The sequence below is a fragment of the Typopeltis vanoorti genome, chromosome 22 (assembly GCF_054136105.1).
Source record: "Typopeltis vanoorti isolate ZY-2024b chromosome 22, IOZ_Tvanoo_1.0, whole genome shotgun sequence".
Lineage (NCBI taxonomy): Eukaryota > Metazoa > Arthropoda > Arachnida > Uropygi > Thelyphonidae > Typopeltis > Typopeltis vanoorti.
In genome coordinates this window covers 96,951,881-96,976,739 of record NC_143570.1, presented here as the reverse complement: position 1 = coordinate 96,976,739, position 24,859 = coordinate 96,951,881, and the positions used below count along the sequence as shown (strand labels likewise).

The window sequence follows — 24,859 nt, the reverse complement described above, 5'->3', positions numbered from 1 at the left end:
GTATCTCTCCTTCAACCACCCTCCTATCCATCTCACCAACCCTATATCTATCCCCATCTGCTCCAGTTTACTGATTAGGTGGTATCCTGTCAAAGGCCTTGGCAAGGTCCAGTGGTATCACTGTAAACCCATTACCCCTATCCAGTTCAGCTGTCACTGTGTTATAAAACGTGAGCAAGTTACTGATGCATGATCTACCCTTCACAAAACCATGTTGTCTTGTCCCCCATACAATATCCCATTTTCATCTATCCAATCCTGTATTATTTTCTTAACTAATTTCTCTAAAACCTTGACAAAGATTCCTGATATGCTAATCGGTCGGTAATTTACAACAGCAGTCTTGGAACCTCCTTTATGCAGTGGAACTATTTTCCCCTCTTTCCACCCCCTGTCGGGACTAACCCAGACCTGAGACTCAAATTAAACAAAATGGTCAAGGGTACTGACAATTCTTTAGCTGCTTCTCGTACGACACGAGCTGGTATACCATCCAATCCCACGGATGTATTGACATTGAGGTTATGCAATAGACCTCACCTCCACTTCATTCACCACAATTCCCGTATAATCTACTGGTTTATTCATTTCTGCAATGTCACCACCTGGATGATATATACTTGTAAAATGCTCACTCAGTAACTCAAGTATATCAACTGATTCAGTTACCTCCCTACCATCGGCATTCTTTAAAATCATTCTGCTGTGTACATTTTTTCTTTTACTTGCTACATATCTAAAAAACTGTTTAGGATTCTCTTTAGCCTGCATGACCAATATTCTTTCGTAATCCTTTTTTGCTTTTCTTACCACACTCGTTACCCTTCTGGCCTGCACTTTTTATTTGGTTTTAAAACAATATGGGATTTAATATCCCCTTAATTTGAATAATGTTTATATCACTAAAATGAAGCCTATTGGCTCTTTATATTTAAGTAACTTAATGGTTGCACCTGTTTGACAACTCGTATAGCAGAGTATATAAGTTCTTTTCACTATACCCTTTCGTATGTATTTGGTCTAGCTACTCACTGATGAAGCCTCAAAAAAGGCTGAAACTGGTCTGGGTAGTGACCTCCCACCATAATGTAATAACAGCATACATTTCCTAGGAAATGTGTTTTTACATTATGGAAAATACCAAGATTAACGATCAGAACTTTCCCCACCTTTGCAACGAGTTGCCTCAGATTGTACTACGTACTAGAACTACTTGCATTAGCTCACGCCAGTAACCGCCGATACTTTTATAATTTACTATATTCGGCATGAAACTCTCTGTTTCCAAACTTTGAGTTTCTTATTCGGTTTTAAAACAATGTGGAAATTAATATCCCCTTAATTTGAATAATGTTTATATCTCCAAAATGAAGCCTATTGGCTCTTTATATTTAAGTAAATTCCCTAGGATTTTCTATGGATCTTAGTGCCAATCTCTTCTCATATTCCAGTTTTGCCTCCCTCACCATACTAGTCACTCTCCTGACCTGAATCTTATATTCCTCATGCATCTGCTCTCCCCCCTCTCCTAATATCTCTTCCATAACCTCTTTTTCACCTGCAGTTCCTGTTTGATATTGTTTGTCATCCACTTTACACCAAATTGTGCTCTCTTCTTCACTCGTGAAATACAGCTTACTATTGCTGTATTACACAAGTGCTAATGATATCTCACCCTTTCAGTTCCCCTCACTCCACGGAACTGTCCTAGGTTGATATCTAAGACTATTGTAATCACCCACCTAATAATTCCACATAAGTTCCCTTTTCTTTGATATTCATGCATATCTATTCATCTTCCAAGTGAAAACCACATGTCACTCTCTTCGACTGGAGGGAGAGATGGTATCTTAGTTATTATCAGCTCTTCTGATGCTATGACCAAATCCAAGACTCTTGAACCTCTTGTTCCCTCTATTACATGTTGCCTAAGACATTTGTCCCTCAAGAATTCTAGAAATTCCATTACGTGATTACTACATGCATTGTCCTCTTCCCAGCTTATTCTGCTGTAGTTAAAATCTCCCATAACAATCATTCTTCTTCTTGAACTTGGCAAGCTCAACTGCCTAAACATCTCCTGCTCCCCACCCTCTGTGCTCCTTGGCTTGTAGCAGCACCCCACTAAATATTCTGTCTTGCCCACCTCTACCTCGCACCATATGCTTTCGAAACCATTATTGTCGGTGCCTTCCAAAAATTCCACTCTTAGAGGACATAAGTCATCACTTATCATAAGCAGTACTCAACCACATCGTTTTCCCTTTCTATCATGCCGAAAAATGCTGTACCCTGCTACTTCTATTCCTGTTATTATATCATTTTTCATCAACCACGTCTCAAAGATCCCAATAATCTTTGGCCAGGCTGAGGCTAACAGCACCACCAATTCATCTCCTTTATTTCGGATACTCCTGGCATTGATATAGAGCATAAAAATGTCAATGCATCTATACCTATCATTGTTTCTTCTCAACCTCACTGGACTCAGTGTTACCTGATGTCGTCCCCCTTCCCCCAAGCACCATTTCCACAAGAAGTCACCCTTGCTACCATCTACCCAGGGAATTCTACTTATTGCATCCACATATTGGACTAAGGGCCATGCATGGAAGCTGGGCAAGTGCGTGGTTGACAAGGGATTTAGAGCTAGGTTTTTTACTTGGAGAGTGGTGAATGAGTGGAATAAGCTTCCAGAGTCTGTTGTGGGTGCTACGACCGTGAATGAGTTCAAGGCAGGGCAAGGTATGATAGATACTGTGTGAATGTCGAATAGTTGTTCTTGACATGATGTTAGGGCCTCCCTCGATGAGTCTGTTGACTCCTCGGAGTTGCCCAGAACAATAATAATAATAATATTCCAATCCTCTCTTCTGACACATTCTGGCTATTATGCTATTCATTATTACTGCTCTTCTGCTCAGCTGATCACTATCATACCTGGGAAACATGCGCACAATCTTTCCTCTCTGCATTTTCTTTCGTACAATCTCAAGCAAGCATCTCAGATTTCTCGCCACCTGATTTACATTGCCTCTCAAGTGTCATTCGCACCAACCATCACAATCATCTCTGTCTGCTTTCTTAAATATAAATATAACCTTAGCTTTTATCCAATCTGATAGAACCTCACATTTCCTCCAACAATTATTTATTTATAAATTAAAGACTTAATTCTGTATGTTAGTCAAGTAGATAATAGTTTAATATCCGATGTTTCACTGACTGACATCTGTCAGCATTTTCAAAGGATACACTGGTAAGCAATAGAAAGTAACAAAAACTAGGAAACTAACCGACAATTCTAAAAATTATATAAAGTTATCACTGTGCATGATACAATGATATAATACGCGTGTCGCAAATACGTCTTATTTGTTGAGAAATTTATTGTAATTTTCATGAAAGTTAATTTTTTTTTAGTTAAATGATCTGATTAGCGTTTTCCATATATCTGGTAAGATTAGGTCTTGATTCTTATTTAAGTTACCTGTTGAACAAGCGACTGTAGCAGCTTCTTTAAATGTTCTGGAATTGTATTTCTCTTCTATGTAGGACGTATGGCACATATCCCATTCAATATTATGGTTGGTAGAGGCAAAGTGGGAAGAAAGGCCTGTATATCCTGTCTGTTGTTCCTTACATAGCCTATGTGTTCCATCTTTCTTGTTACAAGACTTCTAGATGTCTGTCTGATGTAATTAATACCACACGAACAGGGTATGCTATAAACTCCAGAGTATTTGTAGAAAGGATGGCTATCTTTCGGTGATCTTATAAACTTTTGAATGGTCTCAATAGGTTTGAAGGTTACTCCGATATTATATATTTTTAGAAGAAGAGCTAATTTTTTGGATATGGTACTAACAAATGGAATTGTTACAGAGTTTATGTATTGGGTTTCATCTCATTGTCTTTGCTGTATGTCACTAAAGAGAATCTTGTTGATGATTCTTGTATGGTAGCCATTTAGGGATAGATCTCTGGATATTTTCATTAATTCTTCTTCTAAGTTGCCAGGGTCTGTGGTATACTGTATAGCTCTTTTTTTGAGCATATGGATAATGCTGAGTTTCTGGGATATGTGGTGAGACAAGTCGAAATGGAGGTAGCGCCTATGTTAGTAGGTTTTCTGTATACCGACAGGTTGATGCTATTGTCAGTTTGTTTCTTAATAAGGACGTCTAGGAATGGAAGTTTATTATCTTTTTCTAGTTCCAAAGTGAACTTGATAGTGTTGTGGAAGCAATTAATTTTGTTTAGATAATCTATTAGTTCCTCTTTTTTGTGATTCCAAATGATATGTCGTCAACATACTTAAACCATGTGGTTGGTTTAGGGGTAATTTGGGATAAAATTTGAATTTCCAGATTTTCTAAGAATAGGTCGGCACATGAATGAGAGAGAGGGCTACCCATGGCTAATCCATTAAGTTGTTTGTAGTATGTTTTTTGCCATGTAAAATAGTTCGAAGTTAAGCAATGCTTGAACAACTTGGTGATGTTTGGTGGGAACAGGTTTTCTAAGATATCGATGACTTCTGAAACTGGAATATTTGTGAACAGAGATGTGACATCCAGGCTAGCCATAATAATATCTTCAGAGATATGGATGTTTTTTTAATTTTTCCAAGAAATGTTGGGAGTTCTTGATATAAGAATCCATATTGTGAATGCGTTCTTGCAACATTTTGGCTAGATATTTTGATAGTCTGTAAGTAGGTGAATGGATACCATCTACTATTGGACGTAATGGTGCCTACTTGTACTTGCGACACGCATATTATATCATGGTATCACACACAGTGATAACTTTATATAATTTTTAGAATTGTTGGTTAGTTTCCTAGTTTTTGTTACTTTCTATTGCTTACCAGTGTATCCTTTGAAAATGCTGACAGATATCAGTCAGTGAAACGTCGGATATTAAACTATTATCTACTTGACTAACATACAGAATTAAGTCTTTAATTTATTAATACTAGTGGTCAAGAAAAAGATCATAATAATTATTTATTCATTTTAAGAATCTGTGATGTATAAATATTCTCCACCATATTTTCAAAGTGCTGTGTTATCCCATCTACTCTGGTTGATTTTCTATTTTTTGATACCCATACCTTGATTGTTTCTTTTAGTTCTTTTAATTTTATTGGTTCTATATCAGTACTGATTTCTTCAATATTATATATATATATATATTCTTCTTATTATTATTATTTTATTATTATCATTATTATATATTGCCTAGAGTGGCACTACCATGAGTTGTCTCAGACTTGCACTACGTGCAGGCACAAACTTGACTTACTTGGGAAATAGGATTAAAAACCAAGTTTATATAAAATTACTTGGTATCTTGAATACATAATATACCCAAGTTAAAAAACTTTCTACATCTATCTCTCATCCTGAGATTTTATTTAATGAGGTCAAAGCACTTTGTGGCAACTTGTTTAGGTAAAATTCATAAACTCTGCATTACTTCAACCTTAGCATTTTCAGGTCTGGCTCCCACTGAAGAGATGGAAACCATACCGGTTTCCATCTCTTCAATTTATTGAGGTCTCTTCAATAAAGGTGGAAACCATACCGGTTTCCACCTTTATTGAAGAGACCTCAATAAAGGTGGAAACCGGTATGGCTAGTGACCATTGCCTTTAATGCATAGCATCATACATCTCTGCAAGGGAATGTGCTTTACATTAAGGGAAAAATACTAAGGAAAGTGATCAGAACTTAATCCACCTTTACCACGAGTTTCCTTAGAGTGGCACTACTATGAGTTGCCTCAGACTTGCACTACGTGCATGCGCAAACTTGACTTACTTGTCTGTTTGCTTACTTGGGAAATAGGATTAAAAACCAAGTTTATATAAAATTACTTGGTATCTTGAATATATATATATATATATATATATTTATTTATTTATTTATTTATTTATTTATTTTCTTGCAGCAACTTGACTGTTTTCTTTTGGATAATAATGGCTTTGTCATCGTATCAGAAATCCATGAGCATGTAAGTTCCATTAACACTATTTATTTGTATAGAAAATTATTGATACTATTGAATATTATTGAAAACAGTGTGAACTAAGTAACAATATTAATAATTACTTTAGTTGAATAGATTGCATTTGATATAGTTTTGCTCCACAGAGATGCTCTAATTTATTTTTTAATAAATTATTAAGGAATTTATTTTTATTCAGGACTCCATGGTAGTCCTGAATAAAAGAACTTTTATAAAGGTTTGTCAACCAATGGTGAGTTAACTAGTCTCATACAGAAGTCAAAGGTGGATATTGAACTACCCTTCATTCTCCAAAAGTATAGTTAGATAGAGATGAAATGCCCTTTCCTACGGTTTCCTCTTGTGTTTGGGGTATTGTTAACTGCATTATTTCACCTAGAATATGGTATTTTTTCTTGGCCTTCTTTCTTGCTATAGGGAATAAAAGACAGAAGAATTTATTTTTATTTAATACACTTACCTCACACTCCTCGTTGATCAGCCAACAACAGTTAGCTCCTATGCTTTACTGAATTGCTCTTCCTTCACTTTTCATCCATTAGGTTGCTCTAAGTCTGTTATTGTTGCCTGAAACATGATTCCACATAAATTTCTTCCTCCTCAATACTTTGATGCATTTCTATTCATTATCAGTTCAAGACTACATGGTGATTCTCACCAGTGCCTTAGTCACAATTAAATTAGGAACTCTAGATCCTTGTGTTCCCTCCTTCACAAGATGCCTAACATGTTTGTCCTACAAGAATTTCACAAATGCAACTCCCTTATTACTGTATCCTGTTTTCTTTATCCAGTTTATATGGCTATAGTTAAAATCATCACTCACTTTCCTAGCTAAAATCGTAATCTTCTACTCTACATTCTCTTGTCTGTAGCAACATCCTACTGAATATGCTACCCTATCCTCCTCTTCCTCATATCATACTCTCAAAACCCTCAGTGGCATTTCATTCCAAACTCTCTGTCCTGAGAGTGCACAACTCATCACACTCCACCATTTCATTTATTCTTTCTATACTGTCAAAATATGCTTAACCCTATACTACTGTTCCTATCAGGATATTGTCTTCTCTCAACCATGCTTCACTTATACCAGGCAATCTTTGGATAGGCTGGAGGTATCAGCTCTACATACTCATTCTGTTTGTTCGTGATACTCTCTCCTGGCATTCATTGATGCATTATTGGCATTCCTATATCTGTTATTTTATCTGAAACTTTTCAGTTCTGTCTGATTTAGCTCTTTCAAATAGTGATGGCAGATTTTCTTCTTGTAAAATGAACAGAATCATCTTATAATACATTTGGATTATTATTATTACATAGGTATTTCCACAAAGTCTGAAATCGCATTGCCAGACGCTCACATTAACCATTAGTAACACAATACATATCACAATTCTCCTTGAACATGTTTACTGACAGAGCACTCACAACTTACTCTAGCATATAGTCCTCACACCCTTGCTAACCAGACTTATGTAATTTACAAGGAGTGACCCATATTCTCTCTCTCTCTCTCTCCTTGTTGGGTATTAAAAAATTTCTTCTGCATCAATCCAATATTTTCTACAAATCATGTATTGTATTTTAAATATGTTATGAGGGTATATACATCCTTAAGATGTGCTAGAATACAACCAGAGTTCTGGTTATGGAATGGTTGTAGAGATTATCTTGAGTGGTCTCTTTGATGACTTTTTTCAGGGTTGTCCAATGCAGAAAACAAAAAAAAAAAAAATACTATAAATAGTGTGTTTTCCAATGTAAGTTGTTATGGAAAGAATCAAAAGAAAATATATAGAAACTGATGAAAATGGAGTTTTCGTAAGAAGAGTCATTTCCAGCAGGAGCTAGCAAGGTCCCTTTGATCATTATCAAGTGAAACCTTTGCATCAGAATATCAACTTGAAATGTAAGATCATTCCTATGAACAGGAAATTTGGAGGAACTAAAAGAAAATTAAGAAAGTTGAATGTTAACATCATAGCTGTATTCAAAGTAAGACAGAAAGAATATAGTGAGTTTTGGAATAACTTACTATATCCTTTCTGTCTTACTTTCAATAACAATGGAATAAATTTAATATTTAATAAGGCAAAGGACAACAGAATAGAAAATATTCTACATGTCATCAACAGGATAATCAACAGCTTGAAATAGCTAGCAAAAAAAATACACTGTTCATATGCTAATATCTAACACAAGAGGAAAAAGTAGACAGACTATATATGAAGCAATCAATGACCTAATAGACCAGGCAAAAAACATTTACAACTTTATATTAATGGGAAATTTTAACATGATAGTTGGAGAAGGAAAATAAGACAGTTGGGAATTTTGAAATTGGTACAAGATATGGAATTGTTGAAAAATTAGTAGAACTTTTATGGACAAAGAAATCTAGCCATTAGTAACACCTTCAATCAAGTTACAAAATAAGATATGGATGAGAATGCCAGAAAATTTCAGATGATACCAGATTAACTTAGTATACAATAACAAAACCTTCTGAAACAAAACTAAATCTTAAGTTTATCCAGGAGAAAATGTTGACAATGATGATAACTTAGTATCCTAGGATGCACAAAGTGTGTTTTACTGGAGATAGAATAAGTAGAGTGATTGAGGCATAGATATGAGAAGTAAGCAAGCAAAACATTTCCTATTTCCTTTCAGCCGAGAAAAGTTGCCAACGGCATGTATCAGCTATTGTGTTAGCACAAATTCATCATTATATTTCAAATAATGATGAATTTGATCTAGCAAATCACCCTCACCCAAAACATTGGCAGATAAACGACCGCTTTCTGATTTTTAATTGGTACATTAATGGGTTAAGAACAAGTATGTCACAAAAAAGCTTGTTTGTTTCCCATTAATAGCTATTGAAAATGATGTATGTACAGAATTAGACGTCATCATCAAATTCCTGCCATGTACCCTCAAGGGGTGTACAGGGTATGATAGTACTACATGGAAAAAATTACATCATTACTAACTTCCTATCTACAATTTTCCTCCAAATCAGTCTGTTACTTGTCAAGGCTTCAACATCATCAGATCTTATATTTCTATCGTCTAAGGCACTTTGTACCGTATCAATCCACCTATATCTTGGTCTTCCTCTGGGTCGTTTTGCTGCCAACCTGGCAGAGAACACTTGTTTTTGCTAATCAGAATTAGACGTTAAGATGTTATTTTTTGAATACTTATATTAAATGTTCTAATTATTTCTGAATTATTTTCTTATTTTCTCATCTGTCTCGAGTTTCTTTTATTTTCGTAAAAGATAGTTCCCCTTATAAAAATTATTAAAAATTTTTTACAAGTTACTAAATGCAAGAATTTTTTAAACTTTAGTTCAAATAAATTTTAACTTTAATTAAAATTCATTTTAATTTTGTTAGCGATTCGGGTCGGTGAGAAGGCTATGTTCCCTGTATCATTATATTCAATGATTAAAGTCAAGTGGATTTATCAAAATTTCCTTTAACTTTTGAGAATTATTTGAATATTCGGGCTTTTAACGATTATCCTGCCTAGTCAACACCCCAGATTCGTTACATTTAGCGAACCAACGTGTGGCTGTTCTGTCAAAATTTATTTAAGAAATTTCAAATAATTTAAATTTTTATTATCGTAAAAGAACCACACACGCCCGGATCGTTACAGGGACGCTTAGATAGACATTGCATGCGGGCGACAAAGTTCCTAGCGCCGGCTCTGGGTATAGCATATTAAGAATTTGAAACTTATAATCAGGTTCGAGGCTATCTGGTGAAATAACGTGCTGTTAGAAAGCTTCTGAAAGATCTGTGATTTTTGTTGATTCGTTGATTGTTTTCTTTGATTTGATGGTGTATTATTGTGGTTTTTTGTGTGATTGTTGTACTACAGAGTTTTATAGCATAATTACAGAAATAATTACGAATTCGTTATCATTAGACCTTAGAGCAGTACCGGCAGAAAACATGGATGGCGGCTTTGTCATACCATGATTTTAATTTAGATTTCAGTCGTTTCGTTAAGTGTGAGGTGTGCTATATGTATTCTTTCGATTACATAAATGATTTGTGGATATTTGGTGAGGATCGAAGGAGGGTGTATGCGAAATGTGACCTGAACGAGGAATTGATGAATGCAAATATGAAATTGATGACAGAAAGTGTTAGTAGCAAAATTTTCGCGGGGAAAATGAGTGCACGTTTGAAAGAGAGAGGCTAAAAAAATGTTAAAAAATCCAGTAAAAAAGAAAAGCGCAATTTGAAAACCGTAACAGATATTAAAAAGTACGAAAGTGAGGTGAGAGTAGCGGAAGGAAATGAAATGGAGAGAATGAATGAAACTGGAAATGGCATGATAAAGGAATCGAAGTGAAAAACAATCGAAAGAATCAATGATAGCGAAAGTTGAACGCATCTTGGACCGAAAGTACGGAAGCACAGAAGGATGAATGAGAGTTAAAGTGAGAAGAGGGGATCGAGAGTTAGAAAATTAGGAAGATTGAATGATAGAGAGAAATGTGACGCGAGATTCAGAAGTTGAATTGGATTGGTAGAGGAAAGAGATCTAATGGATGCGGAATGAAATTAAGAAAATTCAGGTAAAAAATATTAAAACAAACCATGATGGCAAGAAAGAGTTAACGAAAGATGAGCGAGTGGCATTGTATGGTGACTCCATTATTAAAGGTGTGCTGGATGATAAGATGCATAAGGTATGATTTCCAGGTGGTAAAATGAGTAGAATGATTGAGGCATTGGATATGAGGAGGGAGCGAGCAAAGGAGTTAATGGTTTTAATCGGTACGAATGATTTGACAGAGAACAAAGAGAGTGTCAGAATGGATATCAGGAGGCTGCTTACAAGGATAAGAGAATAGTGTGACAGGAAGAGTAGCAAGCGTGTTGCCTAGGTATGACTGTGGTGAGATGAGGCGGAGAGCAAGGATTATGAATGATATGCTGGCTGGTGTGAGGAGATGGGAGTGCATTTTTTTAAAGTGTGGAATGAGTTTGAGGGACAAAGTGAGCTGTATGGGAGCAATGGACTGCATTTGAGTGGTTATGGTGTGAGTCGCTTGGAGAGACTGCTGCTAGAAGGTAGAAAAGTGAGTAGAGTGAGAGAGAATAAATCAGATCAAGCGGCAGTGATGTGGAAGAGCAGGAGAGTAAGTTAGGAGAGATTGAAGAGGTGGTTATGAATGAGGAAGCGAGTGGTATGAGTATAGAAAATGTGACAATCGATGTGCAAGGGGAACAAGAAAACGGGGAGGCTCAGGGTGGACAGGGATACACAGCATCAGAAAGGTAGATGCTCCGAGAGGAGGTGAGAGCATGTGTAGAAAGGAATGGGATGACCTGGGATCAAGAAGAAACAGTTGGAATTGAAAAGGGTTTTAAAATTAATAAGCAGAAAAGGAAATGGCCCCAGTCAGGTTTTGAGAGATCACATCGAGTGGGGTATCAGTGAAACTATCTGTAGATCCAGAAATTAGCTGTTGTGTTTATATACAAATGCTAGAAGTATAAGAAACAAGGCAGTTGAAATAGTTGCATTAATTGTGTCTGTTCACCCAAAGATTGTCGGAATAAGTGAGACATGGTTAGAAGAGGACGACATCCTAACAGGAATAGAGATGGAAGGGTACGATGTGTTTCGTGAGGATAGAAAGGGTAAAAAGGCAGGGGGAGTGCTATTGATGATAGAGAAAGAGTTATGTCCATACAAAGTAGAGATGCAAGAGGGGAAATAGTGCCAGTGATTTTGAGGCACCGTGAGATAGAGGTGAATGGAATCACATACTTGGTTGGATGTTGTTATAGACCAGGAAATGTGGGTGGTGTTGGTGGTGATAATGAAATATATAATCAAATTAGCCAAGCAAATAAGAAAAGGGTGATCATTATGGGTGGTTTTAATTATGACAATATAGACTGGAATGATGAGATAGCAACTGGAAGTAAAGAAAATGAGTTTCTTGAGTTTTTGAGGGATAACTACCTTGGACAGTATGTAATAGAGTGCACGCGAGGATTCAGGGTCTTTGATTTGGTCATCTCATCAGAGGATGCAATTATAAATGAGGTGTCAAATCACCCACCAATTGGTGAGAGTGACCATGATGTGATTACCTGGGTGGTTGCCAGCAGTGTGAGGACCTCTGTGATAAAGGGTATATGTGGAACCACAAGGGGGGGGGGGGGATGAGTATGAAGAGCTCATGAGACAGGTTGTAGGTGTAACATGGAATGAGGAGTTAGCTGGAAAAGAGATCAATGCAGCTTTGGGGATTTTCAAAAACTATGTAGTAGATGCAATGTCTAAATGTATTCCAAGGGTGAGAAGGTTAAATAAAGTAGGTGTGAGATTGATGAATAAAGAGATTAAGCATGCGATACAGAGAAAGAGGGCATTGTGGAGGCAGCATAAGAGAAATGGAAATAACCAATTCCATAAGGTCTACAAAGACCAGGCAAGGAGGGTGACTTGGTTGGTGACTGTAGCTAAAGAGAGGTATGAACAGCAGTTAGCTAATGAAGCCAAAAAGAATCCTAAGGGGTTTTTTGATATGTAGCCAGCGAAAGAAAGAATTGTTATGGAAGGATGACATTGATTGGAGAAAATGGTATAAAGACAGCTGTTGCAGAATGTGTGGTGGAGATACTTAATGAGCAGTTCGTACAGGTCTTTCAATCTTGTGAATATGACTTCATGGAGAGATTGAGAATAGTAGATGATGGGGGAGGAGAGACTGACTGTAAGTGAGCAAGAGGTGTATGGGGAGTTGAGTAAACTAGATGTTAATAAGGCTGTGGGACTTGATAATATATCCCCACGTATTCTGAAGGAATGTGTGATAAATTTTTTTAATACGAGTCTTGCACTCAGTCAAGTCCTTAAGGAGTGGAAGTAGGGCAAGATTGTGCCACTTCATAAAAGAGGTGATCAAACTCGAGCGTTAAACTATAGGCCTATCTGTGTGTCCGGTGTTGTGGTTAAGTTGTTGGAGAAACTTGTGAGAACTAGGATCCAGAGTTGGGTTGACAACAATGGTATCATCTTTGATGGAGATCATGGATTTGCTAAAGAGAGGTCATGTTTTAGTAATCTACTTACTTATTACAATATAGTGACTGCTTCCTTGGACAGAGGAGAAGGATACACAGTGATATATACTTGGATTTACCAAAGGCTTTTGATAAAGTACCTCATGATAAATTGACAGTCAAACTGGAGCGGATGGGGTTGGATAATAAATTGGTGCATTGGATTGGAGTTTGGCTGTCTGATAGGTATCAGCAAGTTGTGTATGAGGGAGCGATATCCAGGAAAATGAAAGTCACTAGCGGAGTGCCTCAGGCATCTGTTTTATGGCCATTACTGTTTAACTTGTATATTACTGATATTGGTGAAGATTTGGATGGAGATATTCATTTGTTTGCAGTTGATGCAATGTTGAGACAAACCATGAAGTGTAGTGAGGATGTTGTGACCTTGCAGGAAGACTTGAATAAACTGAGTGATTGGGTGCGGAAATGGGGATGTGAATTCAGCGTTGCAAAATGTAAGGTTTTAAAATTTGGAAAACAAAGATGGGATGCAGAATTTATGCTTGGTGAGGATGCATTGTTGGAGGTTGAAGAAATACGAGATCTGAGGGTGATAGTGGATAAGGATCTGAAATTTAGGGGACACATCGCCAAAATTGTGAAGACAACACAAAGGTCTCTGGGAATGATGCAGAATACACCGATGTGTAGAAGTAGGGAGATTCTTGTTCTGTTATATAAGCCTTTGATTAGGCCACACATGAACTATTGTTCCCAGATTTGGTCACCTGGTTTTCAGAAGGATGAAGAGATATTGGAAAGGGCACAAAGGCGACTGACTAAGGTAGTTTCTGACCTCTGGAATGTCGAGTATCAGGAAAGATTGAGGAGATGCAATTTGCATAGTCTGGTGAACAGGAGGAAGAGTGGAGATATGATAGAGACCTACAAGTTGGTAAAGGGTTGTTATAGGATCAATGGTGGAAAAGTTTTACAGAAAATAGTGGGAGATTGGGGGAGAACCAGAGGTCATCCCTGGAAACTGTATAAAGACAGTGTGAGTAGGGGAGTGAGAGGCAGGTTTTTTTCGTGTAGTGTTGTAAATGATTGGAATGCCTTGCCTGAGAGTGTGGTGTCTGCAGTGAATTTGAATGTGTTCAAGGCACAGTATGATGAGTTGTGTGTGTGTGATAAAATTACCTCCCAGATGAGTCTTTGACTCCGTGAGGTCTTGGGTAGTAATAATAATCATAAATTTTGCTGCTTTTAGTATTGGATTCCACACCCATTGAGTGTAAGAAGGAAAACTTGTGCACAAAATGTTTCTCATATGCACATGGGCTGGCAGAAGTTAGAGAGCACTTTGGTGTTATTGCACAAAGGTGGTTCATGACTTATTTTTAATAGTATTAACAACACCAAACAATTTTATCAAAAGATTTGTTATTAACTGCATGTAGTTCAAATTAGCATAATCAGAGCACAGCACAGCTTGTATATGTGACAGTGAGTAAGTGAAGCAATACAATTGTAATGAACAAAAGATCTAAAGTCCTATATTGGCACTCTTTGTTATGTTATAAAAAAGAAACATTACAGTTATGTGGGAGTTGTTCTTAACATATCAATCTCCCAAATTTTTGGCAAATTAATGCAACCATATTTGTTCAGGTTAGGAGAATTCTTCAAAGCCATGGCTGACTCACGAAATAATCTTTCAGATCTGTAACGATCTCTAAATAGCCCATTCGTTTTTTTCCATCTAATCCTGTGTGAAGGGGTTTCCAAATCATGGTCTGGTAGTCCTGACTTGCCATAGTAATAGTAGTGAATGTATTTTTTATGTTCTTCTAGGCAGATGTTAACTGATCTTGCTGTTTGCTCATAGTTGTCCAAGTCACAGGGAGGGAACTTCATACACTCCAGGATGTGCTAGAGGGTGATGTTTATCCTTAGGCAAGCAGATCAGAGTTGCTAGTTTAACATGAGGCTTGAATGTGGTGCAAAGGCCATGTTTCATCAGTACTTTGGCTATCTTTTCTGATATACCTCTGATATAGGGGATAGAAATGGTAATGTTGTGTCTCTGTGAAGGGAGAGGCAAATGGGACTATGTAGTATTTTATCTATTTTGTAGGAATTGTAGCCATTGACCAGGAATGTATGGTGCAGATATTTGACTTCTGTGGACAGAGCTGTATCATTAGGACAAATGGCTCTGGCTCTGTGTGTAAGTGTTTTTAAAATGCCATACTGTTGGACTGGGTGATGTGATTGTTTATGTAGGTATCTTCCTGTGTGTTGGCTTTCTGTAAATAGAAAAAGATAGTGATCCATCTGAAAGGTGGGTGACTAATGTGTCAAGAAATGGTAGATAGTTATTAGATTCGTTTTCTACTGTGAAGTGGATTTGGGGATATTGGCTATTTAGTAGGTGACAGATGCATCCAAAGACACTTTGGATGCACCTCTCATAGGGCCAAATGGCAAATACATCATCAACATAGTGTAACCACTATGTTGATGATGTGTAGTTGTGTTAAGTACTTTGTTTTCAAAGTGTTCCATGTGAAAGTTTGCTAAAGGGGAGGAACCCATAGCAGTACCATTAATCTGTTTGTAGATTTTTTCCTCCCCATGTAAAGTACCTGCATGCATAGTAAATTTGAATAATTCAAAGATATCAGGGGGAAATTTAGACTTGATCAAATTAAGAGTGTCTATAAGTAGTACATTGATAAATAAAGAGGTGACATTAAAATTAACCATTATGTCTGAATTTTTAAAGATATGATTTTTCACTAGTGATTTGAAATGGACTGAATTTTTTTATAAAAGTAGAGGAGTTGTAAGGGGGGAAAGTGACTTGGCTAGCTGTTGAGCAAGTTTATACATGAGACTATCCATGCTATCAACTATGGGGCATAGGGGGATATTAGGTTTGTGGATTTTTGTGATCCGTAAATACGGGGTGGTTTAACATGAACTGGTTTTATTATTTTTTTTAATGATTTCTTTTGGCCAGGAAGTCACTTTTTTCAGTAATTTTTGGACTTTTTTTCTTTCAGACATAGTGGGGTCTCGATCTATAATTTGGTACGTGGAACCATCACATAGGAGATCTTGCATTTTTTGTTATAATCTTCTTGATCCGTGATAACTGTTGCATTTCCCTTATCTGCTTTTGTAATAATAATATTTTTATTCTTATACAACTTTTTTAAGGCAATTATTTCATTATGTGATATATATTGCTTTTTGGTGATGGTTTAGCCTTATTTAGGATGCTTGCTATATTTAAATGCACATTATTGGTAAATGCCCCATTCTACCTTCATCATGATTTTTAATTTTGGAATGTGCTTGGGTGTGATGGCAAAGTTATGCCCTAGGCCAGGGGTCGGCAAAGTGGTCAATATCAACCCCCGAGGGGCGATGTGACTATCCAAGGTGTCCATAAATATCTAGGGGTCAAAAGAGGGTTTAAATTTTTTATGTTCTTTATAAATTTCTGTAAGTATTTCTTTACATTTCTTTGAATATTTCTTATCGAGCAGCAGTAATGAAGTAAAAGTGTGAAGGAATTATTATTTTTCAATTCAGAAATTTATTATTGATAACATTTATTTAACATGATGTGGGGGTCAATGAGGGATCAAGGATTTCATGAAGGCGGTCAATGGTCTAAAAAGTTTGCCCACCTCTGCCTGGACTGAGACATTTTCCGCTTCTTCAGTGAGTATTTCTGACGATAAATTTACGGCCAAGTGGTCTCGTCGAAGTTGCAGTTGGAACATAGTGTGTTGCTGCTGTTGTATGATTTCATATTTCTTCATGTGTCTGCTTTTAACTTTTGTTAATTTTTTTTTATTTTTGCAAATTCGGAGATGTGATATAGAACAGTCTGCATTTCAGGATTTAACACGTTGATTAGTTCTTCTTATAGAGCGGTAATGAGCTTTTCAGGGAGGAAAAGGGCCCCCCCCAAAAAAAAAAGAAAAAGGAAAAAAACACTAGAAAATTTTCCAAAAAATCTTTTCCTAATTAAAATTCATCTTTTTATTTATGTTATGCCGTGTCTTCTATTTCTATATACTACTTATGAATTAGTGGTCACATAAGGTGGGAATACCCTATAGCTCTCAGGAAAATCACGGCCGCTGTGAATACAATTCAAATAAAGTGGAGCTCAGGCAGACCGAGCGATACTTCGTTTTGCCCGAGCCAGGCCAGAGAAGATCATGGGTATCATGTATTGGCGATCACTGCAGATGGCTCAGTCATAGGTCGTATGTAATGTGTAGTGTGTATTCTCAAATCGTCTGCTCAACTCATCCCCCCCCCCCCAAGATTAATTCCTGAGTATGCCACTGAGCTGTTTAACTTGCTAAGCTCCATGCTAGTAGCAGTGATTTGTTCTTGCAGAAGTGCTAAACTTGCCCGTCGGTAAATATGATGTGCCTTTGCCAATTTTTGCTTTTCTTTAAATTTGTGAAAAGCTGGAATGATATCACTTTCTCACCATCGTTTGAGGAAAGCTAACCTGTTCGATTTTCTGGACAATTTCAGTTTCAACTTACCGAACCGTCGCACTTTGTATATGATATCTTCTCCATGCGGAATCATCAATCTAACTGATAAGTTTAGGTGTTGACCATTATACTTGCCTTATTTTTAACGGAATTAACAACAGCAAACAATTTTATCAAAAGTTGTTTTATTAACTGCTTATATTTCGCTGAATTTCATATCAGCATCATCAGAGCACAACACAGCTTGTATACACAACAGTGAGTAAGTAAAACAACACAATTGTGATTGACAAAAGATCTAAAGGCCTATTTTGGCACCCTCTAATGTTGTAAAATATTTGGACACCCTTTCACACGGGATTAGTGGGAAGGAAACAAATGTGCTATTTAGAAGTCGTAACAGGTCTGAAAGATTATTTTTTGAGTCAGCCATGGCTTTGAAGAATTCTCCTAACCTGAACAAATATGGTTGCATTAATTTGCCAAAAGTTTGTAATTTTTTTTTTTTTATAACATAAGAGAGGTGCCAAAATAGGGCTTTAGATCTTTTGTTCATTACAATTGTATTGTTTCACTTACTCACTGTCACGTATACAAGCTGTGTTGTGCTCTGATGATGCTGATTTGAACTTTTGATAAAATTGTTTATTTATTTATAACATAAGAGAGGTACCAAAATAGGGCTTTAGATCTTTTGTTCATTACAATTGTATTGTTTCACTTACTCACTGTCACGTATACAAGCTGTGTTGTGCTCTGATGATGCTGATTTGAACTTTTGATAAAATTGTTTGGTGTTGTTAATACCGTTAAAAATCAGTCATGAATAACCATCGACACCTAAGCTTATCTGTAGAATGCAGTCATCAAACTATAGACCAGTTTGTATTTCTTCTATGGTTGTTAAAACTTTGGAGAAATTGATAAGGGATCATATACAAAATTGGACAAATGCAACCAATGTTATATGTGAAAGTAAGCATGGATTTGTTAAAGGGCACTGTTGTTTCAGTAATTGCTTGCCTTTCATAAATAAAGTAGAAAGAGCAGTTGATGAGAGAAGGGCATATACGGCCATTCATTTTTTTGTATTTTACATAGGTATTTCATAGGATGCCACATGATAAGTTGGCATCCTGTGAAATATGAGATAAGATTGATGAATACAATCCAGAGGATTGCTGCAGTACTAAGATGGAATTTGACCAATAAGAATAAAAGAGTGGTGATTCCATTGTATAAAGCTTTGATCAGGCCACATCTAGACCATTGTACCCAGATCTGATCACTAGGTTGTGAATAGGGTATATTAACCTTGGAGAGGGTGCAGAGGCAGATAACCAAAATGATATCACGACTCTACAATGTTGGTTATGAGGATAGACTGAGGCTATGCAAACTACAAGGGACCTCCAGAAAGTAAGTTTCATTTTTAAATATTTTCACTGCAGCACTGCGATCGCAATGGTGCGCATGTGTGCTGAGTTTGTTAATTCGTTAGCAAGGCGTTAGTACCATTTTCAGACATTCTCGCAGTGCATACACTTTTTGGTGGGTGTTGATAATGTCTAAGAAAATCGAATCACCTGTCACATGTGAAATTAGGTCAGTTATCCATTTCTTGAATGTGAGGAACATTAAAGCAGCTGAAATCCATCGGCAAATTATTGAGGTTTATAGAGAACATGTAATGAGTGATTCAATGGTACGGCAGATGGTGATGCTTTCCTGAGCAGACCTGTCACCAGGGACGAGACTTGGGTGTTGCACGCAACCCCTGAATCCAAACAACAGTCCATGGAGTGCAGGCACACCCCATCACCAGTCAAGACGAAATTTAAGATGACTGTTTCTGCTCGGAAAATCATGTGCACTGTGTTTTGGGACAGACAAGGAATTTTGCTGGTAGAGTTCTTGGGTCAAGGCTCCACAATCAACATGAGTATGTACTGCCAAACCCTTAAGAAATTTCATGCTATCCAGAATAAAAAACGTAGCATGCTTACCAGGGACATTTATTTTGATTCATGATAACACCCGCCACACACATGGCCTGTGTAATACAACAACTTCTCATCACCTTCGGCTAGGAAAAATTCCATCATCCCCCATATAGTCCTGACCTCGCACTAAGCGACTTTCACCTGTTCAAACATCTGGAATCTTTCCTTGGTGGCCGGCAGTTTCAAGACGATGACGAGGTCAAAGAAGCAGTCAATACGTGGTTTGCATCACAGACGGCAACCTTCTACGACAAAGGTATACAACTCTTAGTGCCCCGTTATGATAAGTGCCTGAACAATGGCAGAAATTATGTAGAAAAGTTGTGAAAGATGTCTTCTTTAATTTCGAATAAAGTTGTTTTTTGTAAGTATATTTTTGTTTCTCTGACAGCCCAGCAGAACTTACTTTCTGGACATCCCTCGTACAGAGTTTGCATATATGAATTGAAAACAAAAGTGTGACACAATTGAGATATTTAAACTTAAGATACTGCATATTGGCGATTCCTACGAGCTTTCTCTTAATGGCTCAGAACCTGTACAGAGAGTTCCAATTCCTTATATTTGTTATCATCAAACCAATCTCGAAGGTCTTCAAGAAATACAATCTAGCACCTAGTTTTTCTCCTCTCAACAAACTCTCCTGATTACCTTCGACCAAGGATAAACAATCTCCTTCTTCCTTCCCTAGTGTATATGAAGTTTCCTGTTATTGTCATCTCTTTTACTTTGGACAATTGAGACACTGTTGAGAAAAGACTGTGATAACATCAATCATACATGACCTGCAATAATGATGAGTAGTCATTGGTTTAGTACAACATGGAGTCATCGAGAGCTTGCCCACTTCATCATTGCCACTTTTTATTACTTGTTCAAGGAGAGTATTGAAGCATTACTACTGCACAAATTTGAAATAATGACCCTCTCCTTAATGCCAGTGGTGCACTCTGGATTTAATTTGGGGGGGGGGGGGGAGTTGAATAGACGATTTACGAATACACATTTTGCATTGCATATGACCTATGACACTGAGCATCTGCAGTGATTGCCAATACATGATAAGTAGTAGTATAGAAATAGAAGACACAACATAAATAAGAAAATGAATTTTAATTAGTAAAAGATTTTTTGGAAATTTTCTAGTGTTTATTTCCTTTTTCTTTTGCGGTGCGGGAGAGGGTCCCTTGGCCCCCCCCTCCCTGGGTGCGCCACTGCTTAATGCTAAATGTTTAAGCCTGTTTTCTTATATTTTGAATTAATTTCACTGACTATTTTTAGTGAAATAATAAAAATATACAAATTATAACATAAAAATTCTGTTTGAAAGATACAGAATGTACAGTTCTTCTGTGCACTTATGTAGTAAAATGATCACATGGTGGAAGAGTAATTTTCAAAGCTACTACTTTATTAATTGAATATTTCATCAGAAGAGACAAGGGGAGGCTAGGTAATCAACAATAAATTCAAATTCAGGAATTGCATCAAAGCATTCAGAGAATAGTTCAGCAGATACATAACTTATGTGAAGTCTAAGCTCATCTTCAGGGGATGAGGTGACAGTATGAGTAAGCTTAAAAAGTTTGCATTACAGCTTTTTAAGTCTGCAAATTAGTCTGCACACATTTCCTTTTTTTTTTGCATACTTTTTTATTATTATTGTTATTATTATTGTTTTGTGACCTCCAAGGAGTCCAAAGACTCATCAAGGGAGGAGACCTACTCAACAACTCTCCATCTCCACCACTTAATTCACCAACTACACCAAACCACTACTACCATCATCATCCTTTTTTTCTGTAGCAAACAATTGCAGTTTTCATCATTATGTCTGTTTTGCTAAATCTAAATGGTTAGGATCCATTTCCTCATACAACTGAACTTCTGCATTAACAGAAGCAAATTCCTCTATGAATTTTTTTGCTGTAAACATTTTTTGGGGACTTCTCTTCCTCCTTGCCTTCTGGTTTTTTCTCTTCTTGTTCTGCTACTTTTTTCTTCTTTTACTTCTTCTACACATTTTCCAACAAATGCTCTAGACCAAGGGTGTCCAACCCACAGGTCACGTACGGCCCTGGACTGTTAGTAATGTGGCTGCAAAAGAACTTTTAACATTTATTATTATTATTATTATTATTCAGGTCTTAATGGAGTCAAGATGCATTGTGGAAGGTCCTTCCTATGAAACAAAAAGTCTGTCATACCACTCCTTGAACTCATTGACCATTCTTGTTCTGACCACTTTATCAGGCAACACATTCCTTGGTTCAATCACCCTCCATGCAAAGAAACCACTCCTCACCCTCTTGCTCACAGCTTCCTTTCGTAACTTCCAGGGATGGCTTCTTGTCATCGCTCCTTCCCACTGTTCCACCAAGCAAAAAACTCCGCAATGTCAACCCTGTAACTACCTTTCAACAGTTTAAAAGTTTCAATCATATCACCTCTCCTTCTTCTATCTACCAAACTCTGCAGTTCACATTCCCTCAGCTAATCATCGTAACTAACATTTTACAGTCCTGTGAAACCATCTTTGTTATCTACCTCTGTACCCTTTGCACAGTTAATTTATCCCCTTCAAATCCTGGGAACCAAATTTGAGAACATTAGTCCTAGTGTAGTGTGATCAGAGTCTTGTACAATGGAATGATAACTCTTTTATCTCTGTATGTCAGCATCCTTCTCAGTATTGTACCAATCTTCTGAGTTACCTTCACCACCTTTGCAATATGTTCCCAGAATTTCAGTTTTCTATCAATCATCACCCCCCAGATCTCTTGTCTCCCCTACTTCCTCCAGTACAGCTCCTCTAATCGAGTATGCATCCTCCCATCGATGGATCCTGAACTTCAAGAGTTTACATTTAGCTGCATTAAACTGAAATCCCCATTCGTTTGCCCATCTCTCTAGTTTATTCAAATCATCTTGCAGGGCTGCCACATCTGCACTATTACTAATAACCCTTCCCAGTTTCGCATCATCTGCAAACAACTGAATATCACCCTGCAATACATTGATAATGTCATTGATATAAAGGTTAAACAATACAGGTCCCAGTACTGAGCCCTGTGGGACCCCCACTTGTAATCTTCTGCTTCCTTGATATTGCCCCCATCATACACAACTCTCTCTGATACCTATCAAACAGCCAATCCTTAATCCAGTTGACTAGTGCAACATCTAAACCCATGTGTTGTTGCAACTTAAGTATCAGCCTATCATGTGGTACCCGATCAAATGCCTTTTGCAAAATCCAGAAAAAGGCAGCATATGCCTTTCCCTCATCAACTACTCTTGTCACTTTATTATAAAAGGCAGTCATATTTCTAAAGAAAGAGCATCCCTTAACAAATCCATGTTGACTCTCACAGATAACATTACCCTCACCTTCCCAATGCTGTATATGGCCCCTCACTAATTTCTCCAAGTCTTAACAACTACTGATGAAACACAAACTGACCTATAATTAGACACTTCCAGGCACTGGTACTATCTTACCTTCCTTCCATCCTTGGATGGAAGTTAAGATAGTACCATTACCTTTCCCAAGCCAGACTTTTATTGAAGAGCCAGGTCAACGGAGCTGTTAGTTCTTTTGCACATTCTCTCAAAACCCGTGGTGAAATACCATCCAGTCCCAGAGCTTTACTTTTATTTATTTATTTATATGGAGTTTCCTCTCTTGTCTCCCCCATCCCTAATGGGCTTAGTTGAGCCCCCTCATGGGGGGGTTAAGTATTTATGGGTGTAGATTCATGTGTGTGTGTTCACAGTTTGCTGGTTTGCCTGCTTGTGGGATGAAAAACTCCAGATAAACTGGGGGGGGGGGAACCCTGTTGTCCACGCCCAAGACCAGCTAACTTGGCTATGGTTGAGGAAGATCCTTAAGCTCCTCATGTCAGCGATGGGAATCGAACCCAGGATACTCCTTCCCCAGGCATATGGTTGTGAAGCGCAAAGCCACTAGGCTAACTGCACGGTCAGAGCTTTACTAACATCCAGAATACTCAGTATTTGGACCACACTCTCCTCTTGCACTTTCTTTCTGTTTTGATATAGGAATTTGAGAATAGGTTTCATGATTTCAGAAAATATTATCAATTTTTTGTATATTTGCAACTCCTTTTCATTCGGCATAAATACATCACCTTCAAATTTTCAAATGAAATGTATAGAGTTGCAATCAGATATTTAAGTCAAAAAAATTTGATCATGTATCTTTGCTAGGTTTTTATAAGACCTATCTTCCCAGAGAAAAATATCCTTCCCTTCACAATCACGCTTTATTCATTTCATTGCTTTTTGGTAGTACATACATTTGTGAACAACTGTTTTCAAGATTGAAGCATACAAAGAGAAAAGTAGATCAAAAATTTCTGACAAAAACCTTGAGAGCTCATGAATTGCAACCACTTCCATCAACCCAGACGTAGATGCATTTGTTTCATGTAAACAGGGGCAAATATCTCACTAGTTTTATGTTTATGCTGCCCTCTTTTTTTTAATGTTATAATAAAAAAGTTTAAAAAAATGAAGGAAGTTTTGTTACTTATATACATTAACTATATTATACATTTTATATGCGACCCAAGACAATTCCTCTTCATTCAATGTGGCCCAGGCAAGCCAAGATTGGACACCCGTGCTCTAGACCTTTTGTCACCCTTCAACTCAACTCTTTAGCTAGCTTCACTATCTTTTTGCCATTCTTTTATGAGGCTTTGTCTTTGTTGAATCCTGTGAATGTGGAAAAATAGTTTTTCAGCAGCTTCTTCTAAACACCATTCATACATGCTGTTGTTATCTTGTTCCATGCTGCATCTGCAAGATATTACATTTCTTCCAAAAGTCTATTATTCCTTTCAAAAGTATATTAAATTAATAAATATATTTATATATCGAGAAAAATTGGGGGTTCTGCACTGCCTATGCATGAGCCTCTCCTGGATAAGATTAAGTTTTGCCACTGTGTAAGGCATTAGTCAGATTGCATATGCATTGTTGTCAGATTTAGTTACCTGATTTCTTTATGATATAGAACCTCTGGAAAAGTGACCAGAGATGAATGATTAGAGCAATATTAGCACTATTGAATATACATTATAATAAGAAGTTGAGAAAATGTCAGTAGCCCAGTTTAGCAAAAAGACTGATTGTAACTTGATTATAGTTTATGTATGCATGCCTGAAAAATGGTCGAAAAATTTGCAATGAGATGATGCAATAGAGA

The 24,859-nt window shown here is 37.0% G+C and overlaps 1 protein-coding gene across 1 annotated transcript in view; it reads left to right on the top strand.

The window, feature by feature from the left end:
• LOC150094582 (voltage-dependent calcium channel subunit alpha-2/delta-3-like) overlaps positions 1-24,859 on the top strand; it is a 1,537,934-nt gene that overhangs the window by 1,468,174 nt on the left and 44,901 nt on the right. Inside the window, exon 32 of the mRNA XM_090412095.1 lies at positions 5,959-6,021. Coding sequence (XP_090268221.1) covers positions 5,959-6,021 — 63 coding nt within the window. The remainder of the gene's footprint in view (positions 1-5,958; positions 6,022-24,859) is intronic.